The sequence below is a fragment of the Salmo trutta genome, chromosome 24, assembly GCF_901001165.1.
Source record: "Salmo trutta chromosome 24, fSalTru1.1, whole genome shotgun sequence".
NCBI lineage: Eukaryota > Metazoa > Chordata > Actinopteri > Salmoniformes > Salmonidae > Salmo > Salmo trutta.
Window position 1 is genome coordinate 30,222,797 of NC_042980.1, and position 24,346 is coordinate 30,247,142.

A 24,346-nucleotide genomic window follows, 5' to 3' on the forward strand; every position below is an offset into this window, starting at 1 on the left:
GGCTCTGATTTATCAATAAAAAACGTGGATATGTTACGTGCAACAGTTTGATAAATCCCAATAATTTATTGAGCACGCAAATCATAGAATCACCACGTACGCCAGAATTTTGTAAGAAATGTAAGCACAGTTGATAAATGAGGCCCCAGGCCCCTCTCTATAGCCCTCATGCTCATGCTCATACTCATCAAATCCAAATCCCAAACCCCTCTCTTCTCATATCTTCTCTCCTACTCGGCTCGGACACCCTGTATTCAAGCCCTCTCGACACTCGCCCTTGGCTTGTTAAGGTACACCTGCACTAAGATTCTCTCCCTTTCGCCCCATAGACTCAAACTCTCACCCCAGGTCCCCAGACAGCGCACTCCAGCCACAGCTTTGATCTGGGCCCGTGGGGGATGGGATCTCCATTAGTCAGGGTAGCCCAGAGACATATTAGGTGTGTGAGGCCGAACACAGCTGCTCCTTTGGTATAGTGGCACACACACACTCTCATAAATCACCTTGTCCTCCGTCTATCCCCCTCCCACCCCTCTCGCCCTGCGCTCAGCCCAGTGTTAAAAGCCAATCAGGAAAATTACATGCAAACTCCCAGGGACCCATTTTCACTTTCTTAACAAACCATTAGTCAACGTTATGAGCGCCGACGTCTCCATAATACCAGAAACGTCTGATCCACCAACCCAGTGCCTCCCTCCCTCTCTCCCCTGTTCCAGCTCCAGCCTCCCTCCCTCCCTCTCTCCCCTGTTCCAGCTCCAGCCTCCCTCCCTCCCTCTCTCTCTCCCCTGTTCCAGCTCCAGCCTCCCTCCCTCTCTCCTCTGTTCCAGATCCAGCCTCCCTCCCTCTCTCCTCTGTTCCAGCTCCAGCCTCCCTCCCTCTCTCCACTGTTCCAGCTCCAGCCTCCCTCCAGCTCCAGCCTCCCTCCCTCTCTCCTCTGTTCCAGCTCCAGCCTCCCTCCCTCTCTCCACTGTTCCAGCTCCAGCCTCCCTCCAGCTCCAGCCTCCCTCCCTCTCTCCTCTGTTCCAGCTCCAGCCTCCCTCCCTCTCTCCTCTGTTCCAGCTCCAGCCTCCCTCCCTCTCTCCACTGTTCCAGCTCCAGCCTCCATCCAGCTCCAGCCTCCCTCCCTCTCTCCCCTGTTCCAGCTCCAGCCTTCCTCCCTGCCTCCTCTCTGCCCGCCCAAGGCCACTCTACACAGGCTACAGCAGCGCCTCAGTCCCACGGTGGTCAAAACAAAGGGAGGGAAACAAGAAGAAACAGAGTATAAGGGATGTTGTACAGCATGTAAAAGGGAAAGAGTAAGAGAAAGGAGGAATATCAGGAGGTGTTGCGTTTAGGGAGAGAAAGAGGGAGATAATACACTGAGTGCTCTTTCAATGACAGACTGACCAGGTGAATCCAGGTAAACGCTATGATAACTTAGTGATGTCACTTGTTAAATCTACTTCAATGTATATGTGTATATGAAGGGCAGGAGACAGGTTAAAGAAGGATTTCTAAGCCTTAAAACAATTTACACACAGATTTTGTATGGGTGCGATTCAGAGGGTGAATGGGCAAGACAAAATATTTATAGTGCCTTTGAACGGGGTATGGTAGTAGGTGCTAGGGGCACCGGTTTGAGTCAAGAACTGCAGCGCTGCTGGGTTTTTCATGCTCAACAGGTTACCGCATTTATCAAGAATGGTCCACCACCCAAAGGACATCCAGTCAACTTGACAACTGTGGGAAGCATTGAGGTCAATATGGGCCAGCATTCCTTTTGAACGTCCATTCTCAGAGGCCTGATCACACAGGGTCAGATTGAGTCTGATCATAACGTCCTGTGTACACAGGAAACAGTAAGCGTTTGTTCATGACAGCCTCTGTTTGGTCCATGTCACTACTAACTGGGTCTACATACAATCAGGTTTGGGTCCATAATGAGAACAATGTAAAGATAATACTGCTCTCCCCTATAGGGGTCTGCCCCATACTAAATAAATGCTCTCCCCTATAGGGGTCTGCCCCATACTAAATAAATGCTCTCCCCTATAGGGGTCTGTCCCATACTAAATAAATGCTCTCCCCTATAGGGGTCTGTCCCATACTAAATAAATGCTCTCCCCTATAGGGGTCTGTCCCATACTAAATAAATGCTCTCCCCTATAGGGGTCTGTCCCATACTAAATAAATGCTCTCCCCTATAGGGGTCTGTCCCATACTAAATAAATGCTCTCCCCTATAGGGGTCTGTCCCATACTAAATAAATGCTCTCCCCTATAGGGGTCTGTCCCATACTAAATAAATGCTCTCCCCTTAAGGGGTCTGCTCCATACTAAATAAATGCTCTCCCCTATAGGGGTCTGCCCCATACTAAATAAATGCTCTCCCCTATAGGGGTCTGTCCCATACTAAATAAATGCTCTCCCCTATAGGGGTCTGTCCCATAATACTGTACATACAACACTCCCCTATAGGCCTATACACCACTATCATGTCCTAACACATTCACAGAGGTGGAGGAACACCTTCTATGAGGTCTCTATTATAATATGGGGTTGATATCTTATGCGATTCAATGTGGTTTATATCTTTAATAGATCCACCAAGGTATTGCACCTTGGTTGGACGGCGAGGTAGAGACAGCATCAGTAATATTGAAGGTCAGCAGAAGGGGAAGCGTGTGATAGAGAGAAAGAAACTAAAAGCGAGGAAAGGATAAACTAGTCCCAGGGTGGAGGACAGTGTTTCCTGTCACTGCTGTCACTAATGAGCAGGATGTGCCGTGACCCATAATGCCTTGGATAACGCGTGGGGAGTGGATATAACGCGTGGGGAGTGGATATGTTCGATGTCAATCTGTATTGAGCCAGGTGCAGTGATTAGGCGTTAAGGGGAGGAAAGAGCCAGGTGATTGGGAGAGGAGCAGAGAGGAGCAGCTGTGATTTAGGGGGGCAGGTGCATTGGGAGAGGAGCAGAGAGGAGCAGCTGTGATTTAGGGGGGCAGGTGCATTGGGAGAGGAGCAGAGAGGAGCAGCTGTGATTTAGGGGGCAGGTGCATTGGGAGAGGAGCAGAGAGGAGCAGCTGTGATTTAGGGGGCAGGTGCATTGGGAGAGGAGCAGAGAGGAGCAGCTGTGATTTAGGGGGCAGGTGCATTGGGAGAGGAGCAGAGAGGAGCAGCTGTGATTTAGGGGGCAGGTGCATTGGGAGAGGAGCAGAGAGGTACAGCTGTAAGTTAGGGGTGCAGGTGCATTGGGAGAGGAGCAGAGAGGAGCAGCTGTGATTTAGGGGGGCAGGTGCATTGGGAGAGGAGCAGAGAGGTACAGCTGTAAGTTAGGGGGGCAGGTGTTTGGGGGTTGAGTGGATGAGAAAGACTAACACTAAAACAACAAAGTATGGCTAGCTGTTAAGTTTAGATCTTTATAGTAAAGATGGTGTATAAATGAAGATATCCCATAAAACCCTGTCTCCGTGTATAGTACCTGGATGATGGGTTGGCTGCCAGGGTTTGGTTAGGGTTCAGGGGTCAGAGGTCAGGGTTGAGAGCATGATGTGTAGATGTTTATAGTACCTGGGTGAGGTGTTGGCTGTGATCTTCAGGCTCCCAGGGTTGCGTATGAGTTTATCCAGGATGCTGACGATCTGTTCGAACTTGGGTCTGTTGTTCCTCTCCTTCTGCCAGCAGTCCAACATCAGCTGGTACAGAGTAGCAGGACAGTCCATAGGAGGAGGCAGTCTGTAGCCCTCATCTACTGCTTTGATAACCTGGAGGGATAGAGGGAGAGATAGAGAGGGAGAGAGAGAGGGGGGGAGAGGAAGGGGAGAGATAGGGAGCTTGAGAGAGAGCGCGAGAGAGCGCGAGAGAGCACGTGAGAGAGAGCGTTAGAGATAGAGAGGGAGAGAGAGAGAAGAGGGGGAGAGAGAGAAAGAGAGTGAGAGAGAGAGGGGGAGAGAGAGGAGTGGGAGAGAGAGAGCAAGAGAGAGAGAGAGGGGGGAGAGAGAGAGAGAGAGTGCGAGAGAGAGGGAGAAGAGAGGGAGAGAGAGAGAAAGCGAGAGAGAGAGAGCAAGAGAGGGGAGTGGGAGAGAGAAAGAGACGGACAGAGAAAAAGAGAGAAGAGGGAGAGAGAGGGGGTGGGAGAGAGAGGAGTGGGAGAGCGAGAGAATGAGAGAGAGCACCAGAGAGATAATTAGGTGTGCAGCAGGACAGTCTATAGGAGGAGGTAGTACAGTGTGTCAGTGGGTGGTAAAGATGGAGGTGTTATTATAGTCCAGGGGAGTTGGCAGTGAAACAGTGCTGTACTGGCAGAAGTGCTGACTGTGCATCCGCTCATAATAGAAGCCCTCCCTCTCAATTCCTTCTCTCTCTCTCTCTCTCTCTCTCTCTCTCTCTCTCTCTCTCTCTCTCTCTCTCTCTGTCTCTGTCTCTGTCTTTGTCTCTGTCTCTCTCTCTCTCTGTCTCTCTCTCTCTCTCTGAGCGCTAGTGCTCAAGTGACAATGATGCATTTTTGTGGGGTGTGTGTGTGTGTGTGTGTGTGCGTGCGTGTGTGTCAACTCTGGTGCTAGAGCTGTATTCCTTGTCCAGGTCATCAGGCCTCAGGCTCAGTCCACCACCTGGTCACTCTACGCATCATTTCCTCTCTCAGCAGGAAGTTCATTAGGTCTTCTTGGCGACAGCTGTGTACTCACGTCCTGATTGGACATCTCCCAGTAAGGCCGCTCCCCGTATGACATCACTTCCCAGAGCACGATGCCGTAGCTCCAGGCATCGCTGGCCGAGGTGAACTTCCTGTAGGAGATGGCCTCTGGAGCTGTCCACCTGATAGGGATCTTACCTCCCTGAGAGAGACAGAGAGAGAGAGAGAGAGAGAGAGAGAGAGAGAGAGAGAGAGAGAGAGAGAGAGAGAGAGAGGGGGGGGGGGGGAGAACAGATAAAGTAATTTGTTTCAAGCAACAATGGATCACAAGGTATCCTGAAATAGAAGGAGAAATACATTTAGCCGACTTCATAACTTGCTTTAGGTTATGTTTGACCTGAAAATGGATATAAAGAGAGAGGGAAAGAGAGATGGGAGAGGGGTCTAGGTCCTAGCTCCAGCCTCCAGAACTGTTCCATCTCCACTGTTTTCTCCTGGGGGAGAGGGAAAAGGGGATAGAGGAATAAAGGTAGAGAGAGGGAAAGAGAGGTAGAGAGGGGGCCTGTAGGCTGACCCTGTGTTTCTCCTGCTCTGTGCCTACCCTCAGGGGGCTGCTGAACTTACTCAAGGCTTAGCCTGCGTCATGCCAACAGAGGAGAGGAAAAGAAAAGCGCGGAGAGAAGAAAAGGGGAAAGGAGCCAAAGCTAACGACCTCCTGGCCAAGTTACACAACTCCTGGCCAGCTCTCTCTAAACACACAGCCCTCAGAAAACAAACCACTTCCGCCCTCACAAATCAAATCATATCAAATTTTATTTGTCACATGCGCCAAAATAAAACGGGTGTAGACTTTACCAACAAGACCTTCCCAACGAGACTTTACCAACGAGACCTTCCCAACGAGACCTTCCCAACGAGACTTTCCCAACGAGACTTTACCAATGAGACCTTCCCAACGAGACCTTCTCAACGATGCTTTACCAACGAGACTTTACTAACGAGACCTTCCCAACGAGACCTTCCCAACGAGACTTTACCAGTGAGACCTTCTCAACGAGACCTTCCCAACGAGACTTTACCAATGAGACCTTCCCAACGAGACCTTCTCAACGATACTTTACCAACGAGACCTTCCCAACGAGACCTTCCCAACGAGACCTTCCCAACGAGACTTTACCAATGAGACCTTCCCAACGAGACCTTCTCAACGATACTTTACCAACGAGACTTTACTAACGAGACCTTCCCAACGAGATCTTCCCAATGAGACCTTCGCAACGATGCAGAGTTAAAAAATAATAATACAAATAAAAATATTAACACAACAATGAAGCTATATATAGGGAGTACCAGTACCAGATCAATGTGCAGGGGCACGAGGTATTTGAGGTAGATATGTACATAAAGGCAGGGTAAAGTGACTAGGCATTAGGATAGATAATAATATGGTATTTGAGGTAGATATGTACATAAAGGCAGGGTAAAGTGACTAGGCATCAGGATAGATAATAATAAGGTATTTGAGGTAGATATGTACATAAAGGCAGGGTAAAGTGACTAGGCATCAGGATAGATAATAATAAGGTATTTGAGGTGGATATGTACATAAAGGCAGGGTAAAGTGACTAGGCATCAGGATAGATAATAATAAGGTATTAGAGGTAGATATGTACATGAAGGCAGGGTAAAGTGACTAGGCATCAGGATAGATAATAATAAGGTATTTGAGGTAGATATGTACATGAAGGCAGGGTAAAGTGACTAGGCATCAGGATAGATAATAATAAGGTATTTGAGGTAGATATGTACATGAAGGCAGGGTAAAGTGACTAGACATCAGGATAGATAATAATAAGGTATTTGAGGTAGATATGTACATGAAGGCAGGGTAAAGTGACTAGGCATTAGGATAGATAATAATATGGTATTTGAGGTAGATATGTACATGAAGGCAGGGTAAAGTGACTAGACATCAGGATAGATAATAATAAGGTATTTGAGGTAGATATGTACATGAAGGCAGGGTAAAGTGACTAGACATCAGGATAGATAATAATAAGGTATTTGAGGTAGATATGTACATGAAGGCAGGGTAAAGTGACTAGGCATCAGGATAGATAATAATATGGTATTTGAGGTAGATATGTACATAAAGGCAGGGTAAAGTGACTAGGCATCAGGATAGATAATAATAAGGTATTTGAGGTAGATATGTACATGAAGGCAGGGTAAAGTGACTAGGCATCAGGATAGATAATAATAAGGTATTTGAGGTAGATATGTACATGAAGGCAGGGTAAAGTGACTAGACATCAGGATAGATAATAATAAGGTATTTGAGGTAGATATGTACATAAAGGCAGGGTAAAGTGACTAGGCATTAGGATAGATAATAATAAGGGACGGATCAACATGTATATAATGGTTACCTGGAGGATAATGGGGGAGGGTCATGATTTTACATTTCAGTCAAGGGACGGTTCACTATTCTTTTTAATCTAGTCCAGCGGAGGATCATGTCATTTGTAGTTTAGAAAATGTCAATATTTCTCAGTGTTTTAGAATTAGTTGCTTATTAGGCTATATAAAACATTAAGCACACCTTCCTAATATTGAGTTGCACCCTCCACTTTTGCCCTCACAACCGTCTCAATTCATCGGGTCATGGACTCTACAAGGTGTCGAAAGCGTTCCACAGGGATGCTGGCCCATGTTGACTCCAGTGCTGTCTGGATGTCCTTTGGGTAGTGGACCACTCTTGATACACACAAGAAACTGTTGAGTGTGAAAAACCCAGCAGCTTTGCAGTTCTTGATGCAAACCAGTGTGCCTGGCACCTACTACCATACCCCATTCAAAGGCACTTACATTTTTTTGTGTAGCCCTTTCACCCTCTGAATGGCACCCGTACACAATCCATGTCTCAATTGTCTCAAGGCTTAAAAATCCTTATTTAACCAGTCTCCTCCCTTTCATCTACACTAATTGAAGTGGATTTAACAGGTGACATCAATAAGGGATCATAGCTTTCACCTGGATTCACCTGGTCAGTCTGTCATGGAAAGAACAGGTGCACACACACACACCACACACGGATGTGCACACACGCACGCACGCACACACTCGCGCACAAACACACACAAATAAATAAATCCACTTCTGTCTCTTGAATCCCTGGTGAGTGTGCATAAACACAGCCATCCTCAGGAGAACAAGGACTATACCTCTAATGAAGGTACAGTATGACACCACTCAGACACAGACAGACATGGTGCCTGACAGAACAGCATAGTGGTCTGACAGAAGAGGGAGGGAGAGACAACGGCCTGCTGGGTCTGATAGATTCATAACTGTAGAGTGGATGAGAACTCAGCTCTATTACTACTAACACACTGGGGAAAGTCTATTAGCATATTTTAGGTCATGGGTTTGTGGGAGTGAAGTAAAAGCTGGTGAGTGTTTATTTAACATGGGGGTCTAAAGCAGTTATTACAGCATTGTATACTAATGTCAGGCCACAAGTTGACCCCCCCCCCCCCCCCACACACACACACTGTTATGGTGATAGGTTGGATACAAAGCCCTCTTGATTTTGCTTTACTACTATGTTTGTCATTCCTTTCCCATGATCCTTCAGGAGAACACAAACATTTATGTTGGCGTTATCTCACCCTGATTTTATTTATGTGCTGGCTGTCCCACTCCACACTGCTGAGAGGCCAGACGTTTGTGTATCGGTGTGTGTGTTAGTGCACGTGTGTGTGACATATGAGGTGATTTGTCTCATGGACAGCGTGTATTCACAGAGAGTGCTAGCGAGGGGAAGATAGAGCAACAGAAAGGGAGTGAGAGATACACAGCAAATTTGCGGGTGTTAAAAGCTTGGTGTTGAGGTAAAAAGTGTTGTGAGTGTTACAGTGCTGATTCTAGTGGGGTTGACACCACCTGGCGAAGTGTTAACAAGGTGGTGGTGTTGCTGCTCCTCGACTGTTTTAAGTTCATTTACGTTTAGTTAATTTACGTTAATTTACGTAGAAATGGCAGGGGCCTCATCATATTTCCCAGCATGCTTTGTTGCGGATTGCTTTTTAGAATAGTTTTTTTTAATACCGATGTTTCTGGATGAATATTAATTGATAGATTGATCTTATACTACACAAAGATACATAACATACATTTTTCTAAACTAATCCAATCTGTAAGTGGTTAGACTAATTTAACTCATTATTGAGATGGTTGTTCCAGTTTAGATGGTTTAGGTAGTCTCATTTATCAATCTATCCTACCTTGGCAGTCATTCTAACAGCAGATTGCAGGTGATTAAAAGTTCCAATTGTTGGAACTCTGGCTGAATTCCAATTGGAATTATATAACACTTTGCAAGCCAGCATAATATGACTTGCCGATGTGGCCTGCAAACCAGGAGTTTCAGACCACTGTGTTAGGGTAAAACTAGGCTGTCGAAGTATGGTATTATTAAAATGTTTTATGTATTGTCATAAATAATATATGTTTTATGAAAAAATATTCACTAAGGCACTCACTTGGTGTTAGTTTAACACTATTTCGGTGGGTCACATATACACACTAAGAAAGTGTTAGATTTAGCACTGTAGGTGTTAAAACATTCTCATCTCAAATTTTCTGTGTGGAGAGATGCCCTTTTGTATAAACCTGAGACAGAGGTCGGTCAGCTCAGCTATGTCTGACAGTGATAACCATTCTCTCTGTCCACAGAAGCCTGTCCACTCACTATTAGACAGCAGAATTATGAACAAAGGGGGTTCTTACAGTACATGGCAGACTCCCATCTCACACAGCAAATTTGAGATCAGAATATTAACACCCAGTGTAAAACTTAACACATTTTTAGAAATTATATGTGACCCAGAAAAATAGTGTTAAACTAACACTTATTAAAATGTTCACAAACTAACACCCATAGAGTGTTGGCCCCTAACACCATGGGTGTTGCAAATTCTAACTTAAATTAAGACTTTATTAGAGTTGATGCTGTTACACTTTTTTGTGTTAGGGATTAACAAATGTAGTGTTACATTACACATTATTATATTTTTTTTTTTGGGGGGGGGGGGGGTTGTTTTAACATTGGAGGTTGTAAATCCTTATTTGCATATTTCCCAGCATTCCTTTCATGTGAATGTGAGAGATACCCACCCATTACTGTATTTGCTAGTGACAGAGACACAGTTATTGCGTTCCACAACTTCTAGTCCTTCAGCCTATACCAAGTGACTGTCTAAGTGTGTTTGAAAAGTAAAAATCTACCTGCAACAAAGCATTAGGCCCCTCCCACATCTTTTTCACTCAGAGAGTTAACAGGAATGAACACAACAAAGTTGAGTAACAACACCATGCAGTGTTGATTCCACTGTGATTCAAATAACACTTCATTTATTTACTGCATGTGGTGTCAATTTCAATCCCATTGGTGTTAACCCCACTAGAATCGACACTCAGATATAACACTCACTTTTTACCTTAAAGCAAGATTTTAACACTTGTACATTTGCTGTGCATACTATCCTACCTCTAAGACAAAACAACTTTTAAACCCATCTGTCCTCATTGATAAACCCAACAAACACGTCTTACCCGCGTGGTGTAAGCAGCCTCTGGGTCGTCCTCCAGGACTCTGGACAGGCCGAAGTCAGACACCTTACACACCAGGTTGCTGTTCACCAGAATGTTGCGGGCGGCCAGGTCTCTGTGGACGTAGCCCATGTCAGACAGGTACTTCATGCCCGACGCAATGCCACGCAGCATGCCCACCAACTGGATACCAGTAAACTGGGCATCGTGTTTCTGTAAGGAGGAGGCAGAGGAGGAAGAGGGTTGAAGAGAGAAGGGGAAGGGAGAGAAATACAGAGAGAGATGAGAGTAGGAGAGAGAGAGAGAAAGAGAGGAGAGAGAGCGAAACAGAGATAGAATCAATCACAAGTGGAATGTCATACCTCTAAAACAAATGAGATTGGATTGATAAACAGAATGAATATGACCTTTCTGTTAAAAAAAATACAGCGGAACAATCATATATTAACATTCAAACCAATTACATTAACCTTTCAATTCACCTCTGACATTAACTTGGTCATTTCAATGTGAATTGTACAATCCTCATCTCCACAACCAAATAGGCCTGACAATACCATGCCAGAGTCTTTGACTAAATAGATGGTGTTTTCTAGGGCACTATATAAAGCCCAGACCACCTGGTAGAGACAGGCTGAGTCGGATCAAAGCTGCTACAGTCATATAGTCATAACACAAACATGAGGCACAGTAAAGTGGTGTGGAGGAGAGGGATGACTGTGTGGTTGTGTGTGTGTGTGTGTGTGTGTGTGTGTGTGTGTGTGTGTGTGTGTGTGTGTGTGTTTGAGTGTGTGTGTGTGTGTGTGTTTGAGTGTGTGTGTGTGTGTGTGTGTGTATGTGTGTGTGTGTGTGTGTGTGTGTGTGTGTGTGTGTGTGTGTGTGTGTGTGTGTGTGTGTGTGTGTGTGTGTGTGTTTGAGTGTGTGTGTGAGTGTGTGTGTGTGTGTGTGTGTGTGTATGTGTGTGTGTGTGTGTGTGTGTGTGTGTGTGTGTGTGTGTGTGTGTGTGTGTGTGTGTTTGAGTGTGTGTGTGAGTGTGTGTGTGTGTGTGTGTGTGTGTGTGTGTGTGTGTGTGTGTGTGTGTGTGGTATGACAGGTCCCAGTGATAAAAGCCAGGCCACTCTACGGCCAGAGGAAATAGCTGGAGAAGGTTTTCTATCAGAAGGGATGCTGTGCAGACACACAGGCACATGTGGAAACCTTCTAAAATGGGTCCTACACGCACACACACTCCTGTCTGGTCATGTTGATTTAATGTTGTTCTAACGTTGGTTAATTTCAGTAAGCCAGAGTCTCTGGTTAGCTACACTCTCAGAAAAAAAGGTAATATTTTAATATATTTTTAAATTAACCTTTATTTAACAAGGCAAGTCAGTTAAGAACAAATTCTTATTTACAATGATGGCCTACCAAAAGGCAAAAGGCCTCCTGCGGGGACGGGGGCTGGATAAAACATAAAAATACATATATAAATATAGGACAAAACACACATCACGACAATAGAGACAACACAACACTACATAAAGACAGACCTAAGACAACATAGCAAGGCAGCAACATATGACAATCTCCACCCGGCACAGCCAGAAGAGGACTGGCCCCCCCCCTCATAGTCTGGTTCCTCTCTAGGTTTCTTCCTAGGTTTTGGCCTTTCTAAGGAGTTTTGACTAGCAACCGTGATTCTACACCTGCATTGCTTGCTGTTTGGGGTTTTAAGCTGGGTTTCTGTACAGCGCTTTGATATATCAGCTGATGTAAGAAGGGCTATATAAATACATTTGATTTGATGGCAACACAGCATGGTAGCAACACAACATAGTAGCAGAATAAAACATGGAACAAACATTATTGGGCAGTCAACAGCACAAAGGTCAAGAAGGTAGAGACAACAATACATCACACAAAGCAGCCACAACTATCAGTAAGAGTGTCCATGATTGAGTCTGAATGAAGAGATTAAGATAAAACTGTCCAGTTTGAGTATTTGTTGCAGCTCGTTCCAGTCGCTAGCTGCAATGAACTGAAATAAGGAGCGACGCAGGGATGTGTGTGCTTTGGGGACCTTTAACAGAATGTGACTGGCAGAACGGGTGTTGTATGTGAGGGTGAGGGCTGCAGTAGATATCTCAGATACCTTTGCAGAAGGATAGGGTTCTATCAAGAACCGTTTTGATCGGAAGAGCCCTTTTTGGAAGACAATGGTTCTAACTTGAACCTTTAACAATCTTTAACAACCTTTAACAATAGAACTGTTTTTGGAAGAAAGGGCTCTATAATGATTATTTGGAAGGTAAGAAGGAGTCTTTGGAAGATAAGAAGGGTTCTCCATAGAACTATATATTATATTTCCCAGCATTCTCTATTGCAGGGAGATTTTAAGTATTAATTTCTGTAATTTCTGTGTTTTTGTATGTACATTGATTGGTTGATAAATGTTATGCTACACAAAGATAAATAACAATCAGTTTTCTAAACTAATCCAATCTGTTGGATCTATAGCACCTGTTACTGAGATGGTTGTTCCAGTTTAGATGATTGAGGTCGTTTCCGTATTCAACCCTCCCTACCTTGGCAGTCATTCTGAATGCAGGTTGCGGGTGGTTAACAATTCCACTTGTTGTATATCTAAACTGTGGCAGGATTCCAATAGGAATTAAACATCACTTTGCAAGCCAGCATTGTGACTTTCAGGCCTGATGTGGCCTGTAAACCAGGAGATTCCTAACACCACTTTGGTAGGGTATACAGTGAGCTCCAATTTTACTGGCACCCCTGACTGGCAATGCACAAACCATACTTAAAAAAATATTAACAATATAATTATAGAGATAAACTCAAAATACCAACATGTGAGAAATACTGTACTTTATTAATGTTTCAATGGATGCAACCAAAATCATACAATTATTTAATACAAAATACTTAATTATTGGTACTCCTCATTTAGTACTTAGTGCAACCACCTCTGGCAAGGATAACAGCATGGAGTCTCTTCCTGTAATGTTTGACAAGGTTAAGGAACACATTTGGAGGGATTTTAATTCCTGGTTTAATTTTGGTAGATGCTATTTACAATAATCTTTAAGAGTGCCATTAATTGTGAAATCTTCATTTGGAGGACATAGATCAAAGAAAGGCCTTATGCTATAAATATTGTCATAAATAACACAATTAGAATGCTAGTTCTAGGAAGAACCCTCAAAAGACAAAATGGTTCTCGGTAGAACCCTTCATAGACGGTTCTAGGAATAACCTTGAGATGATAAAACATGTTTTGGTAGAACCCTTCATAGAGGGTTCTAGACAGGACCCTTCATTGAGGGTTCTAGGTAGAACCATATACAAGGGGTTCCTGGAAGAACCTTACATAATTATGTTTCTACGGCTGGCCATGCTTTCCACCTGGCTACCCGTACCCCGGTCAACAACCCTGCAACCCCCATAGCAACTTGCCCAAGCCTCCCCCATTTCTCTTTCACCCAAATCCAAATAGCTGATGTTGTGAAAGAGCTGCAAAATCTGACCCCTACAAATCAGCCGGGCTAGACAATCTGGACCCTCTCTTTCTAAAATTATCCGCCGAAATTGTTGCAACCCCTATTACTATCCTGTTCAACCTCTCTTTCGTATCGTCTGAGATCCCCAATTGATTGGAAAGCTGCCATGATCATCCCCCTCTTCAAAGGGGGAGACACTCTAGACCCAAGCTGCTACAGACCTATATCTATCCTACCCTGCCTTTCTAAGGTCTTCGAAAGCCAAGTTAACAAACAGGTCACCGACCATTTCGAATCCCACCGTACCTTCTCCGCTATGGAATCTGGTTTCCGAGCTGGTCATGGGTGCACCTCAGCCACGCTCAAGGTCCTAAACGATATCATAACCACCATTGATAAGAGACAATACTGTGTAGCTGTATTCATCAACCTGGCCAAGGCTTTCGTCTCTGTCGATCACCACATTCTTATCGGCAGACTCAACAGCCTTGGTTTCTCAAATGACTGTTCAGTGTGTCAAATCGGAGGGCCTGTTGTCTGGACCTCTGGCAGTCTCTATAGGGGTGCCACAGGGTTCAATCCTCGGGCTGACTCTTTTCTCTGTATACATCAACGACGTCGCTCTTGCTGCTGGTGATTCTCTGATCCACCTCTATGCAGACGACACCATTTTGTAAACTTCTGGCCCTTCTTTGTGTAACAGTGTAGGTTCCGTCCCTCTCTTCGCCCCAACCCGGGCTCGAACCAGGGACCCTTGCACACATCAACAACTGACACCCCACGAAGCATCGTTACCCATCGCGCCACAAAAGCCGCGGCCCTTGCAACGCAAGGGGAAACCCTACTTCAAGTCTCAGAGCGAGTGACGTCACCGACTGAAACGTTATTAGCGCGCACCACCGCTAACTAACTAGCCATTTCACATCGGTTACACTCACCCCCCCTTTGACCTCCTCCTTTTCCGCAGCAACCAATGACCCGGGTCAACAGCATCAATGTAACAGTGTAGGTTCCGTCCCTCTCTTCGCCCCAACCTGGGCTCGAACCAGGGACCCTTGCACACATCAACAACTGACACCCCACGAAGCATCGTTACCCATCGCGCCACAAAAGCCGCGGCCCTTGCAACGCAAGGGGAAACCCTACTTCAAGTCTCAGAGCGAGTGACGTCACTGATTGAAATGCTATTAGCGCGCACCACCGCTAACTAACTAGCCATTTCACATTGGTTACACTTGGACACTGTGTTAACTAACCTCCAGACGAGCTTCAATGCCATACAACTCTCCTTCCATGGCCTCCAACTGCTCTTAAATGCGAGTACAACTAAATGCATGCTCTTAAACCGATCGCTGCCCACACCTGCCCGCCCATCCAGCATCACTACTCTGGACGGACAACTACAAATACCTAGGTGTCTGGTTAGACTGTAAACTCTCCTTCCAGACTCACATTAAGCATCTCCAATCCAAAATGAAATCTAGAATCGGCTTCCTACTTCGCAACAAAGCATCCTTCACTGCCAAACATACCCTCGTAAAACGGACTATCCTACCGATCATTGACTTTGGCGATGTCATTTACAAAATAGCCTCCAACACTCTACTCAGCAAATTGGATGAAGTCTATCACAGTGCCGTCCGTTTTGTCACCAAAGCCCCATATACTACCCACCACTGCGACCTGTATGCTCTCGTTGGCTGGCCCTCGCTTCATATTCGCCGCCAAACCCATTGGCTCCAGGTCATCTATAAGTCTTTGCTAGGTAAAGTCCCACCTTATCTCAGCTCACTGGTCACCATAGCAGTACCCACCCGTAGCACGCACTCCAGCAGGTATATCTCACTGGTCACCCTCAAAGCCAATTCCTCCATTGGCCGCCTTTCCTTCCAGTTCTCTGCTGCCAATGACTGGAGCGAACTGTAAAAATCACTGAAGCTGGAGACTCATATCTCCCTCACTAACTTTAAGCACCAGCTGTCAGAGCAGCTCACAGATCACTGCACCTGTACATAGCCCATCTGTAAATAGCCCATCCAACTACCTCATCCCCCATACTGTTATTTATTTAATTTATTTTTCTCCTTTGGACCCCAGTATCTCTACTTGCACACTCATCTTCTGCACATCTATCACTCCAGTGTTTAATTGCTATATTGTAATTATTTCGCCACTATGGCCTATTTATTGCCTCACCCCCCCCCTTATCCTACCTCATTTGCACACACTGTATATATACTGTTTATATTGTATTATTGACTGCATGTTTGTTTATTCCATGTGTAACTCTGTGTTTGTCACATCCTGACCATAGAAGCTTTTTCTATGGTAGAGTAGGTCAGGGCGTGACGGGGTTTTGTCTAGTTAAAATTTTCTATGTTGTTATGTTCTAGTTTCTGTTTTTCTATGTTGTTTTTTTGGGGGATGATCTCCAATTAGAGGCAGCTGGTCATCGTTGTCTCTAATTGGGGATCATATTTAAGTAGATGTTTTTCCCACCTGGGTTTGTGGGAGATTATTTTGAGGTAGTGTATGTTTCACCGCTTCGTCACGGTTTGTTATTTTGTTTAGTAGTTTATTTGTATGTCTTGCATAGTTTCACAGTTATAATAAAATGTGGAACGATACACACGCTGCACCTTGGTCTCCTTTGTACGACAAACGTGACAGTGTTGTTGTTTGTGTTGCACTGCTTTGCTTTATCTTGGCCAGGTCGCAGTTGTAAATGAGAACTTGTTCTCAACTGGCCTACCTGGTTAAATAAAGGTGAAAAAATAAAATAAAATAAACATAGAAGGTTATATATAGAACCCTCTGCAAAGGGTTCTACTCAGTACTAAAAAGGGTTCCTCTATGGGGACAAACCGAAGAACCCTGTATGGTTCTACTTAGCACCTTTTTCTAAGAGTGTAATGTTGTATGGCGTGGAAAACACGAAGGCAGGGTAAAGATAAGTCTATTTTAGCTGAGTAATGTTTTAAACTCACTCTCAGAAAGCTGTCCAAGGATCCATTCTCCATGTATTCAGTTACTATCATCACAGGTTTACCTGAAGAGAGAAGAGAAACCACCAGGTTAGACCATTTTTCATATATGGCAAAACACATTTACGCACATGCACGCACACACGCACGCACGCACGCACGCACGCACACACACACACACACACACACACACACACACACACACACACACACATACATATATCATATATATACACACACACACATTGGGTTCAGCAGTGCTTCCTCTAGCTGGATGAAAGGGCCCATGCAGGGCTGAGTGTACAGGTCCTCTGGGTCACCTGTCAGAGAAACATCTTTATTCCAGCAGCAGCAGAAACGGTTACTATAAATCTGGACTGTTATCATCTGGCCCTGATTCACTAGACCAGAGGAGAGGAGAGGAAACCAGAGGAGAGGAGACCAGAGGAGAGGAGACCAGAGGAGAGCAGAGCAGAGCAGAGCAGAGCAGAGGAGAGGAGAGGAGAGGAGAGGAGAGGAGAGGAGAGGAGAGCAGAGGAGAGGAGACTAGAGGAGACTAGAGGAGACCAGAGGAGAGCAGATGAGAGGAGAGCAGAGGAGGCCAGAGGAGAGGAGAGCAGAGGAGAGGAAACCAGAGGAGAGGAGACCAGAGGAGAGGAGAGGAGACCAGAGGAGAGCAGAGGAGAGGAGACCAGAGGAGAGGAGACCAGAGAGACCACAGGAGAGGAGGCCGGAGGAAACCAGAGGAGAGCAGAGGAGAGGAGAGGAGAGCAGAGGAGAGGAGAGCAGAGGAGACCAGATGAGAGTTGAGGAGACCAGAGGAGAGCAGAGGAGAGGAGACCAGAGGACAGGAGAGCAGAGGAGAGGAGACCAGAGGAGAGGAGACCAGAGGAGAGCAGAGGAGAGTAGACCAGAGGAGAGGAGAGCAGAGGCGAGGAGACCAGAGAAGACCAGAGAAGACCAGAGGAGAGCAGAGGAGAGGAGAGGAGGCCAGAGGAGAGGAGAGCAGAGGAGACCAGAGCAGAGGAGACCAGAGGAGAGCAGAGGAGACCAGAGGAGAGCAGAGGAGACCAGAGGTGAGGAGAGGAGACCAGAGGAGAGGAGAGGGGACCAGAGGAGAGCAGAGGAGACCAGAGGTGAGGAGAGGAGACCAGAGGAGAGGAGAGGAGACCAGAGGTGAGGAAAGGAGACCAGAGGAGAGGAGACCAGAGAAGAGGAGAGGAGACCAGAGAAGAGGAGACCAGAGGTGAGGAGAGGAGACCAGAGGTGAGGAGAGGAGACCAGAGAAGAGGAGAGGAGACCAGAGGTGAGGAGAGGAGACCAGAGGAGAGGAGAGGAGACCAGAGGTGAGGAGAGGAGACCAGAGGAGAGGAGACCAGAGGAGAGGAGACCAGAGGAGAGGAGAGGAGACCAGAGGTGAGGAGAGGAGACCAGAGGAGAGGAGAGGAGACCAGAGGAGAGGAGAGGAGACCAGAGGAGAGGAGAGGAGACCAGAGGTGAGGAGAGGAGACCAGAGGAGAGGAGAGGAGACCAGAGGAGAGGAGAGCAGGTTTAGAACCGGTAGAAACGAGGGGGGAAATTACTTCAAGTCAGCCGTAGTCAAATGAACAGCACTGCTGTCACGACAGGTTTGTGTCAGATGGTTATGGGTTCCCCCTCTTCACCCTCCCTCCCTCACTCTCTATTTCTCACTTTCTCTCTTTATCTATTGCTCTCCCGCACCCTCCCCATCCCTCTCTCCACCTCCTTCTATCCCCCTCTCTGTCATGCATGTTGTAAATGTATCAAAGTGAAATTCCACATCTGGCAACGCAGAACTCATTTACAGATCTGTCAGAGGAAGGGGATGATGGACCCTGCTGTAAAAAGAAACACATTTATAACCCTCGTTGGAAAAATAAACGTCAATTAATAAAACTGGCTGCCTCACAAACTGGTTGTGTTTAAATGGTGAGCTAAAACAAGACTAGGTTTGGTCAGAGCAGTGGTTCAACCTTACCACAACCAGCAGCTTTCATTTTCTGCTGGATTGAGTACCGGCACCATTTATAGAAAATAATCTCATGAACTACAAACCCTGGAACTGTAAAATTAAAGTGAGTGAGGACACCTTTTTCATTCCATCTCATGAACTAGGTCTAGATTTTACAGTGTAGTGATAAGGGCTGACTAACTGACAGTCCAACCTGCTACTCATCTAGATAATAACAGGACTTTCCCTTCAAATATGGTCTGCTGGTCCAAACACAGCCATAGAAACAATTAAACACCCACCCACCTAAGACCCTGATGGATTGGTCAAACACACCCCCCTCTATAAGACCTTGATGGATTGGCCCAACACCCCCTCTATAAGACCCTGATGGATTGGTCAAACACACCCCCCTCTATAAGACCCTGATGGATTGGCCCAACACCCCCCTCTATAAGACCCTGATGGATTGGCCCAACACCCCCTCTATAAGACCCTGATGGATTGGCCCAACAACCCCCTCTATAAGACCCTGATGGATTGGCCCAACACCCCTCTATAAGACCCTGATGGATTGGCCCAACACCCCCCTCTCTAAGACCCTGATGGATTGGTCAAACACACCCCCCTCTATAAGACCTTGATGGATTGGCCCAACACCCCCTCTATAAGACCCTGATGGATTGGTCAAACACACCCCCTCTATAAGACCCTGATGGATTGGCCCAACACCCCCCTCTATAAGACCCTGATGGATTGGTCCAACACCCCCCTCTATAAGACCCTGATGGATTGGTCCAACACCCCCCTCTATAAGACCCTGATGGATTGGTCCAACACCCCCCTCTATAAGACCCTGATGGATTGGTCCAACATCCCCCTCTATAAGTCCCTGATGGATTGGCCCAACACCCCCTCTATAAGACCCTGATGGATTGGTCCAACACCCCCCTCTATAAGACCCGGATGGATTGGTCCAACACCCCCCTCTATAAGACCCTGATGGATTGGTCAAACACCCCCCTCTATAAGACCCTGATGGATTGGCCCAACACCCCCCTCTATAAGACCCTGATGGATTGGCCCAACACCCCCCTCTATAAGACCCTGATGGATTGGCCTAACATCCCCCTCTATAAGACCATGATGGATTGGCCCAACACCCCCCCTCTATAAGACCCTGATGGATTGGCCCAACACCCCCTCTATAAGACCCTGATGGATTGGCCCAACAACCCCCTCTATAAGACCCTGATGGATTGGCCCAACACCCCCCCTCTATAAGACCCTGATGGATTGGCCCAACACCCCCCTCTATAAGACCCTGATGGATTGGCCCAACACCCCCTCTATAAGACCCTGATGGATTGGTCCAACACCCCCCTCTCAAAGACCCTGATGGATTGGCCCAACACCCCCTCTATAAGACCGTGATGGATTGGCCCAACACCCCCTCTATAAGACCCTGATGGATTGGCCCAACACCCCCTCTATAAGACCCTGATGGATTGGCCCAACACCCACCTCTATAAGACCCTGATGGATTGGCCCAACACCCCCCTCTCTAAGACCCTGATGGATTGGCCCAACACCCCCCTCTATAAGACCCTTTATAGTTTCAGATAAAACAGACTCCCTAAACCTCCTCCCCTTTTTCTCCTCTCCTCTCCTCTCCTCTCCTCTCTCTCCTCTCCTCTCCTCTCCTCTCCTCTCCTCTCCTCTCTCCTCTCCTCTCCTCTCCTCTCTGCTCCTCTCTGCTCCTCTCCTCTGTGTGTGTGTGTGTGTGTGTGCAGCCCTTAGCGGTGCAGCCAAAAGCAGCAGCAGGGTTAATGAGGTGTGACAGTCTCTGGATTATTAAGAATTAACAGGACTGGGTTAATAAATCACCCTATGCCACAGACAGGACTGTGTGTGTGTGTGTGTGTGTGTGTGTGTGTGTGTGTGTGTGTGTGTGTGTGTGTGTGTGTGTGTGTGTGTGTGTGTGTGTGTGTGTGTGTGTGTGTGTGTGTGTGTGTGTCCGTTCCCACATGCCAACCAAACCCTTAAGAGCCTGCTCTCAATCATAGAGTACCCCTCCAACACACACACACACACACACACACACACACACACACACACACACACACACACACACACACACACACATACACTACTATGCTCTCCCCTCATTCTGTCCTAAAAACAGAAACAAACCCCAGTCATTTGTAATTAGTCCTGGTATTATTCACCTTCAGGGCTTTAATAATGAGTGCTGTAAGATTTATGAGACAAATAAAATCCCTATATGATGAAGCCTTAAACAAATAAAAGGCAATTTTGCATTCCTGTCCAGATTCTATTTACAGCCAGATGAATGGGAAACATACTGTGTCTGAGTGGGTTTTCATTGACTTCGCTAAGTAACTGGTCCTGTCATAATGCAGAGAGACAGTCTTCACATGGCACAGTGGCTTTATCTAACTGTCAACTAGAATACACAGGATTTCCTTTTGTTTCCATGGCAACAAACAAAACAATGATACGCAGCGACCATATCATAATCCTTATGAATATTCAGAACTAAAATAGAACTTCTTCAAGGCAACCAAGTTCATTTATGTATTTTTTAACATATCATTATAGATATCGTATAACTACATTCAACTGTATCATGATTCAGAAATCCATGGCTTGGCTACAACTGGATATGAAACATCATTAAAACAGATCTGTTCTGGCTTGCTGGTCAAGTTGACCTAAACCGGCTAACCTCTGTAAAGTTTTACTGTGAGTTTAACAAGCCTGCCTGTGGAATGATCAGTTCATCTGTTGTAGAGCAATCAGAGGGAGATATTTTACAGGTTTAACTCTTCAGTATAACGACACGGCCAGAACTGCAGTATAATGGTAATGTGGGTGTGTGTGCGTGTGATCACGCGTGTGTAGTGAAGACCGGCTCTGATTGTGGACCAGAGGTCAAAGCAATTATTTCACAGTTTTTTGAGTCATTTCCTTTAATAGAACTGAGAACGTGTTGGTGTGTGAGACTAGCTGTGTTAAGGAGCCTCAGGAGGGAGGCTAAGATTTAAACATATTGGGACTGTTTGATCAGGTGACATTGATCTGGTGAGATTCAAGCCATTAGAACTCAATAAAAATGGCTTCTCTTGTAAAGGTGTTGGCCAGTTTCATAGCATTGTTCAGTGTACAACTAATGACACATTCTGGGCAGAAGTCGTGAGGCATAGCCTACTTCATAAATAAATGTCACGCCAAGATTTAGTGAGTGAGATGTTGTTTTTCTCTCATTTTGACTGTATAGTAAGATATGGTCTGTACGTACTCCTGGTGACCACTCCCTCCAGCCTGATGATGTTTGGATGGTCAAACTGTCCCATGATGGACGCTTCAGACAGGAAGTCCCGCCTCTGTTTGTCGGTGTATCCTGCCTTCAGAGTCTTGATGGCCACACAGTTCTCCTTCTTACTGGGAAGACGCAGACGACCGCTGCACACCTCCCCAAACTCACCTACAAAAACACAAATATACCCACACAGAGCATTAATAACACACACATTCTCTGATACCAAGGACCTGAGGCGCTGACACCAAGGACCTGAGGTGCTGGCACCAAGGACCTGAGGCGCTGGCACCAAGGACCTGAGGCGCTGACACCAAGGACCTGAGGCGCTGGCACCAAGGACCTGAGGCGCTGGCACCAAGGACCTGAGGCGCTGGCACCAAGGACCTGAGGTGCTGGCACCAAGGACCTGAGACGCTGACACCAAGGACCTGAGGCGCTGGCACCAAGGACCTGAGGTGCTGACACCAAGGACCTGAGACGCTGACACCAAGGACCTGAGGCACTGACACCAAGGACCTGAGGTGCTGACACCAAGGACCTGAGGTGCTGGCACCAAGGACCTGAGGCGCTGACACCAAGGACCTGAGGCGCTCACACCAAGGACCTGAGGCGCTGGCACCTAGGACCTGAGGCACTGACACCAAGGACCTGAGACGCTGACACCAAGGACCTGAGGCGCTGACACCAAGGACCTGAGGCACTGGCACCTAGGACCTGAGGCTACAAGCTAGTATTGATGACTTGTCATCAGAATAACTGTTATCATTTATTTCAGTTGGAACAGACCAGTCAGAAATTCTTGCCTAATTTCATAAACACACACGATTGGCCAATATAAGCATGTGCAGTCATATGTCCTTCTTGAAATCCATCTCCCTCACTGAGATAACAATGACTAATTGAACATTGACTACATTGGCCACAGTCTATAAATGCCCCCTCTACTTTCCATATCATATAAAGCACTATGAGAGGTTATCAGAGCTGACAAATTCTCATTCCAACATGGTGATGACATTCAGTATGATCAAGCTGTAGTATCCCTCTGAGGTACAGAGCCTCTCTGGAGAATAGTTTCCCTAGGCAGGGCTTTGTGGTAAAGAGACCACTTCAAAGTCAGAATGGGAGGTCAAGCATTGCTCTGATACGGCTGGTGACAGGGACTTGGCCAAAGAAGAGAGGGTGTGTTTGTGTAGGACCGTGATGTCACAGCTAAGACATGTGGACCCGGCCCATGCCCTCTGTCCTGTATGATCATTTCCCATAGAGGAGTCGGATCAGAGACACAGGGTTGGTACGAAGTCAGAGACACACACACACGCAAGTACTGGCCTAGGAATGGGTCTGGAAGGACTTTGAATAATTACAGGCTATCTAAAGAGAGCAGCACGCTGCTTGCTGGGCTGTGGTTGGAGCTAGGCTGAGCTGGGCTGTGGTTGTAGCTAGACTGAGCTGGGCTGTAGTTGGAGCTAGGCTGAGCTGGGCTGTAGTTGGAGCTAGGCTGAGCTGGGCTGTGATTGGAGCTAGGCTGAGCTGGGCTGTGGTTGGAGCTAGGCTGAGCTGGGCTGTGGTTGGAGCTAGGCTGAGCTTGGCTGTGATTGGAGCTAGGCTGAGCTGGGCTGTGGTTGGAGCTAGGCTGAGCTGGGCTGTAGTTGGAGCTAGGCTGAGCTGGGCTGTGGTTGGAGCTAGGCTGAGCTGGGCTGTGGTTGGAGCTAGGCTGAGCTTGGCTGTGGTTGGCCAGTGGATAGGCTGGGAGATGACCAGCACCAGGGTCAGTATTATCCCACCCTCCATCCCCTCCTCTGATGAGCTGGGAAGAGCTGTGATTAATGACACAAACTCTCACTCCGCTTTCTTAGGCTTTGATGTGTGCAGGTCATCTGTAAGATGGTGCAGCTGCCCTGTGTTGTGGCATGTCTCTATGTGCTCTCCCACTGCCTGCTATTCCCATGAATCACAATGCATTAACTTCATGTCTACAGTCCTGCTGAAGACATCTGGGAGAGGGAAGAGGAGCGAGGTGGAGAAAGGGTGAAAAAGAAAGGAGAGGAGAGGTTTAGAAAATAAAGGAGAAAGAGGAGAGAGGGAGCTGTGGGGAATGTCAAACAATATCCCATCTGGAGGTGCGATAACGTTACCCATACTCCTCTGCTCCAGCAGCACACACTCTATTAAAAGCAGTGAGGCAGCGAGGACTTTTCACTCCATCCCTCTATCCATCCCTCTTTTTACTCCTTTCATCTCCTTCTCTACATCCCCATTTCTCCATCTATCCATCCCTTCCTCTCACTTCCTCTACTCCCCATCTCTCAATCCATCCCTATTC

At 46.6% G+C, this 24,346-nt stretch overlaps 1 protein-coding gene across 1 annotated transcript in view; it reads right to left on the minus strand.

The window, feature by feature from the left end:
- Positions 1-24,346, minus strand: part of LOC115161070 (ephrin type-A receptor 3) — a gene marked incomplete in the record, with an annotated part of 118,163 nt that overhangs the window by 10,660 nt on the left and 83,157 nt on the right. Inside the window, 5 exon segments of the mRNA XM_029711784.1 lie at positions 3,552-3,745; positions 4,667-4,816; positions 10,231-10,440; positions 16,709-16,770; positions 22,000-22,185. Coding sequence (XP_029567644.1) covers positions 3,552-3,745; positions 4,667-4,816; positions 10,231-10,440; positions 16,709-16,770; positions 22,000-22,185 — 802 coding nt within the window.